Raw genomic sequence first — 6,301 nt, 5'->3', positions numbered from 1 at the left:
TCATAGACGGATCTGGAGATGAAGGGCCCCTTGAGAGCCAAGGGGCGCTATAAAAGGCTGGGTACACTGAACTAAGTTCCAAAGATTTATTGAACTAGGTTCCAAAACAGAATTTTGTTTAGTAAGGTGAGCATCCAAACTGCCTAGGCTCCCACAAAGCCAGTACGTGCAGTAGGATCAAAAACCCATTGCCATTGTTCTTGAGATCTCAGTAGTCCTTATTGTACGCTATGTTCAGCAATTCCGGTTTTACTAGACATGGATGGAGGTGGGTGGTCCTTGGACTTCCCACAGGGCAGGGAACCCTGATTGTTCTTTGGGCTGACAAGGATGGAGGACTTTACTGGGGGAGGGGGAGGGAAATGGGAGGCGATGGCGGGGAAGAGACAGAAATCTCTAATAAATAAAAAGTAAATAAATAAATAAATAAATTACAAAAAAGAGACAAGCAAAGCCCACTTCCCCTTCTGCCAATTCAAGTGGATCTTGGATCTTCCTCTTTCAGCCTGCACACTCCCTCTCTGACCCTCTTTCTGTCCCTCTTAGGAAGAGGTGGATGCTGCCTCTTCTTCTGCCTCCCCCTTCTTTCCCCCCTCCATGTTTCTCTCTGTCCTTCTCCCCCTTCCCCTTCCCCTTCCCCTTCCCTTCCATAACTAACTAAATAAACTAAACCCAAACCCTCTCTTTGCATGGCATGCCTATCCCTCTCTCACCTGCTTTGGCTCATTGTGTGACCCTCTGTCCTGCCCTGCCAATATGCCAAGGTCTCCTCCCACCAAGGGGGACCTGATGAAGCCTCTGCTCACCTGCAACTACCCCTCTTGGGACTGCCTGCCCCTCAAAGGACCTGTGCCCCTGCTTATATCTTTAAAAAGAATAACAGTGCATCTGTATGTAAAGAATATATTTCAATAAAGTGTGGTAACTGAGTACTTACTAAGAGAGTTTCTGTGCTTTAAAGTTTCCAAAATTATAAGTGTGTTTGCATTGAATTTATAGATATAATATGACTGTGGCAACCTGCAAAGTAAACATTTATAAAACATTCACATGAAGTGGGTTCATTTACATGAGGATGAAGCAAAGTCAAACCCTCACAGATCATTTACCATCCAAATGACATTCAAAATAATTATTTTGACATTTAATAGGAAATTATCTATATCAGAAAATGTGCAATACCAAGGGTTTAGAAATTTATCAGTGAAGTATTGGTACTTGTAACTTTAAGAAAGCTCATAAGAATAAACACTATCCTCATTAAAAACAGAAGTGCTTCTACCTTTTCAAATGTTCACAATTTATAACAGTGTTTGGAATCTTGCGGATAATTTGGACCCAGAAATCATGAGAATACTCTCCCAAGAATCCCAAATATTTTGAGTATTTAGAATTGAAGGAGATAACTGCAAGACAGAAAAAAAGTTTGTACATTCCATCTAGACCCTTTAAGAGACAAACTAAGACAGAAAATACTTATATATATTGCTGGGTTCATGTTGGCACAAGTTTGAGAAGAATAATAATGCAAGGTGGGGCTTTCATAAGACAAGAGATTACATTTCAAATAACAGCAATATTAAAATGAATGGCATATTATATTCACTTCAGATATGTGCTTAAGGGAAGAAAAGTGGGGGAGTCAAGGACAGGAAGGTCATTGAGACAACGAAAGAGACAGTGCTGCAGAAATGGATAATCACATTCAATTCTTAAGAGCTTATCTATCAGTCTTAATATTTTCATATTTCTTAAAGAAAGTCTCTGAGTATAAAAATCAACAATAGTGAATATCCTTTTTCATAGTCAAATTTTTATGTCACTAGTGTATTATCATTTATCTGGATAACCATCATTTTCAGTGCAACTCTGATTATCCTGGCATATTCAGAGATGTATACACCCAAAGTTCTTTTTGCTGTCATACTTAAAAAGAGTACCAGGAAGAGAAAGAAATGGATGAATGAGGTGAGGAATAAAATAACAGTTCCAGTAAGCAAAAAAAAAAAAAAAAAAAAAAAAAATCCTAGCATTGAATCATTTGTAGTGAGGCACTGAGCCACAACTATTAGTTGGAAGGAAGGTCAAATCATTTAATNAAATAAATAAAAAAGAATTTTGTTTAGTAAAGAACCGCCCCATTTTAATGGGGGTACACTCACCCACAAACTGATTGCCCATCAGCGATTCTTTCGTATTCTCACATGAGATTTTTTCATTCCTCACATGGGATTCTTTTGTTCCTGACACGGGTTTCTTCTGTTCCCCACATGGGATTCTTCTGATCCTCACACGGGGCACCAATATGCCTGGTTCTCTGGAAGAAACCTGGTTCTCAGGAAGAAAGAGGGGGCAGAACCTGACCCCTCTGACTCTACCTGGGGCTGATTGAGACAATGAGAGTCATGACTCAGAGCTCCCTCTCACCCTCCCCCCACCACCCCGCACCGAGGAGACATACACCCACTGAGTCAGGAGTAGTCAATGCAGGATCTCTTTTAATTATATAAAGCAGGGACTTATATAGGGGTGATGGGGGTGGAGAAGCCTGGGATAGGCCAAGGCAAAGCAAGGAACAGGGGCCAGTGATATTCTGCCACACTAGCAGTGGCTGGGCAGAGGGGGGTTTAGGTAGGATAGTCAGAGACAGGTCTCCAAACTCTAGCTAGTCTCGGGGGATTACATTAGACCTCATGCCAACTCAAGTTACTCTTAGAAAATTATGCTGGGCCTCATGCTCAGGCTTCATTAGGCCCAACAATGAACTCACAGTATGTATGGCAGTCTACACAAAACCTATGAAAGATAAATCCTGTAACATTCCATCATGGATATTAAAGAGGCACATGTGGTACCAATCTTAACTGAGTACTCTATGGAAGGTGATGTCTCCTAGGAGAAGAGTCAATTGTCTTCACGGATGGGGCATCTCATAGGATGCCCATCTCCAGAGGATGGCACTGTATCCACTTGTTAATGGGGAGTTTTGTACCAAATGTTTTTTTTTTTTAACAAAACAACCAAATTTAAAGGATGAACAAAAATAAATAAAGAAGATGACATGGCATTAGAAAGGCTACATATTAGAGTGCATTCCAGGAAGAAGAAAAGGGGGTAAGTGAGTGTACAGAAGGAAAAACATTATAATAATATATTGAATTCTCAAAAGATAAATTAAAAACAGTACTTGGTTTCTTAAAAACTTCAAAACATTGCATTAGAATTCAATTTCTTGATAGATTAAAGATATGGAATTTGCTGCATTGAGCCTAATTTTTAATTTTATTATATCATGCATGGCAATATTGATTATCCCCTCTAGAAAAATTGCTACCTTAAGTAATATTTAAAATTAGCTTCTATTTCTGGTATATGTTTTGTTTGCTTTATGAAATACTCTTTTGATCATTCAATATATAAAGATATTAATTATGTTTTATTTTTATGGAAAACTAAAAGTAAATTTTTTGTTAAATTAGAATTCTGACAAGGAAAGGATAAGGGGGGATATTTTAGGAAGATACAATTTGGCTTGTCAGGAGTCTCATAGGAAAAATAAGATCAATACTCTCCACAGCAGGAGATCCTTTACTGTCAGTGGAATGTGGTAATAGAGCTCTGAGGATGAAAAAAAATGCACCAACGTGTCCCAGCTTGGGCCTATGTAACGAGCAAGCTACTATTAAGAAACTAAACTAGATTCCCAAGAACTTAATGCTCTGATCAAATGCTTAAATGTCACTTTGTAGTTGCATTTCATGTGTAGCTCTTGCGCTCTTTTAACCCACTGGGCACATAAAATATGAAAATTTTGGAGAAGTATGTGACAACTTACATGTATGGTTTGTGTACTGTGCAACTAATTAGTGATCAGAAGGAAAATCAAGAACCTTCAAAAATTAAAACTCAGTATGTCAGTCCTTTTGTTTACCTAAATATCCTTGTTGTCTTGAGGATAATTATAATGAAATTAGTTTTTAATATAAGCTTACAACTTTGACTTCACAGAAATCCTCTGCATCTGTGTTCTCATTACTGGATACACAATTAATAAGTTATCACATCTGAATAAATTACTTTCTTCTTTCTCTCTAGTTTTCTGTTCCTTAATGATACTATTCTTATTTTACTTATTTTTCTAAAATTCTTGAACATAATGTACATTGTACAAAGCATACCCATATATGCTTGTGCCATTTAAAACAAGTTCCTCCTCATCTTAACACATTTAAATTATTTAAAGGTTTATTTTAATTTTATGTATATAATATATAAATAGGCATACACAAGGGGGATGTGATTATAATACTTAATAATGTGATTGTACTCAGCAGCATGGTGGGTGGGCCCCCAGACCCCCAGGAAAGGAAGCCTCAGCAGTGAAGTGGGCTTCTGCAACAGCTGTGTCTTCCTGATATTGACCACCTGATTCCCAGCCTCAAACTCGACTGTAACTGGAGGAGCAACCATTGTAGCAATATCTATGCCTGCACCAGGAGGAGTTACTGTATGAGCCATGGGCCTGTAAGCACCTGAAGGAACGATTACAGAAGACTCTGCCCTGGTTATACCTTAAGGACTATTCCAGGGAGATACAGCCTCAACCTATATCAATCGGACGAAGAGACATGCCTGAAACACAGGCCCCAACTCTTCCAATTAGAGGAAGACATGGATATTATAACAGGGTAAGAATACAGTCAACTGCCTTTTCGTCAATTTGGCGCCGAAAGCGAAGAAGGAAGCTCCCGCCCCTCCAAAAGCCGAAGCTAAAGCGAAGGCCTTGAAAGCCAAGAAAGCAGTGCTGAAAGGCGTCCACAGCCACAAAAAGAAGATCCACACATCGCCCACCTTTCGGCGGCCCAAGACCCTGCAGCTAAGAAGGCAGCCTAAATACCCCCGGAAGAGCGCACCCAGGAGGAACAAGCTTGACCACTATGCCATCATCAAATTCCCCCTGACCACCGAGTCAGCCATGAAGAAGATAGAAGACAACAACACACTTGTGTTCATTGTGGACGTCAAGGCCAACAAGCACCAGATCAAACAGGCTGTGAAGAAACTCTATGACATCAATGTGGACAAAGTCAACACCCTCATAAGGCCCGACGGAGAGAAGAAGGCTTATGTTCGGTTGGCTCCTGATTATGATGCTCTGGATGTTGCCAACAAGATCGGAATCATCTAAACTGAGCCCAGCCCGCTAATTCTAATAAATACACTTTTTCACCAAAAAAAAAAAAAAAAAAAAAAAAAACCATAAAGAGCAACACAGCACCACCAGACACTGGTAGTTCTACAACAGCAAGACCTGAGCATTCTAACACAGATGAATGATCTTAAAAATAATATTATGAAGATGATTGAGGCCCTTAAAGAGGAAATGAAAAGTTTCCTTAAAGAAGTAGAGGAAAAGGCAAACAAAGCATCAGAATAAATCTCTTAAAAAAAAGCAGAAAAAAACCATCAAACAGGGGAAAGAAACGGTTCGAAATTTGAGATGGGAAATAGAGGCAATAAAGAATACATAAACCAAGAGAAATCTGGAAATGGAAGACTGGAAAAACTGAATCAGGAGCTGCAGAAGCAGACATAAAAAATGAATACAGGATATGAAAGGAGAATCTCTGGTGTTGAAGATACAATTGAGGAAAAACGTACATCTGTCAAAGAAAGTGTTAAATTCAACAAATCCTTAACACAAAATATCCAGGAAATCTGGAGGTTATGAAAGAAAAAAAAAAGCCTAAAAGTAATAGAAATTGAAAGAAAAGAAGTTCAGCTCAAAGGCACAGAAAATATATTCATCAAACTCATTTTAAAAAATCTTTCCTAACCTAAAGGAGGATATGCCTAAATGTAAGAGCCTACAGGACACCAAATAGACTATAGACTGGACCAATAACAATTCCCCCCCACCACATAATAATCAAAACACTAAACATATAAAATAAACAAAGAATATTACATACTGCAAAAGAAAAAGGTCAAGTAAGATATACAGGCAGACATTACATTGAATTACATTCAACTTGTCAGTTGGAAACAATGTTTTAGTTAATGGAGTCCTAACTCTTAACAAAGATGTTTTGTAAAACACACAAAAATATCTAAATAAAAAAATCATCAGTATTACTCAATATTTGTATATTTTTGGCTAGTTTATCATTAGAAGTTTATAAATGTATATAATTATAATTATTTATTTTATTTGGGGATTTTAGGCACAGCTATCGGCTAAGGAAAAGTTAAACTTGAAATCTTAGTGAATAGATTCATTACATTTTATTTTTTTTAAGTA

General features: G+C 38.0%; 1 protein-coding gene across 1 annotated transcript; it reads left to right on the top strand.

The window, feature by feature from the left end:
* The first annotated feature begins 756 nt into the window (after positions 1-756).
* On the top strand, positions 757-5,188 carry LOC126499697 (60S ribosomal protein L23a-like). The gene is made up of 3 exons (XM_050139008.1): positions 757-890; positions 1,827-1,968; positions 4,688-5,188. The coding sequence occupies exons 1-3, from the start codon at positions 757-759 to the stop codon at positions 5,186-5,188; spliced, it is 777 nt and encodes a 258-aa protein (XP_049994965.1).
* Positions 5,189-6,301: the final 1,113 nt, after the last annotated feature.

Source organism: Alexandromys fortis, unplaced genomic scaffold (assembly GCF_014885135.2).
Source record: "Alexandromys fortis isolate MF-2015 unplaced genomic scaffold, M_Fortis_MF-2015_v1.1 scaffold_37, whole genome shotgun sequence".
NCBI classification, from domain to species: Eukaryota; Metazoa; Chordata; class Mammalia; order Rodentia; family Cricetidae; genus Alexandromys; species Alexandromys fortis.
This window is presented reverse-complemented; position numbering and strand designations above follow the sequence as displayed.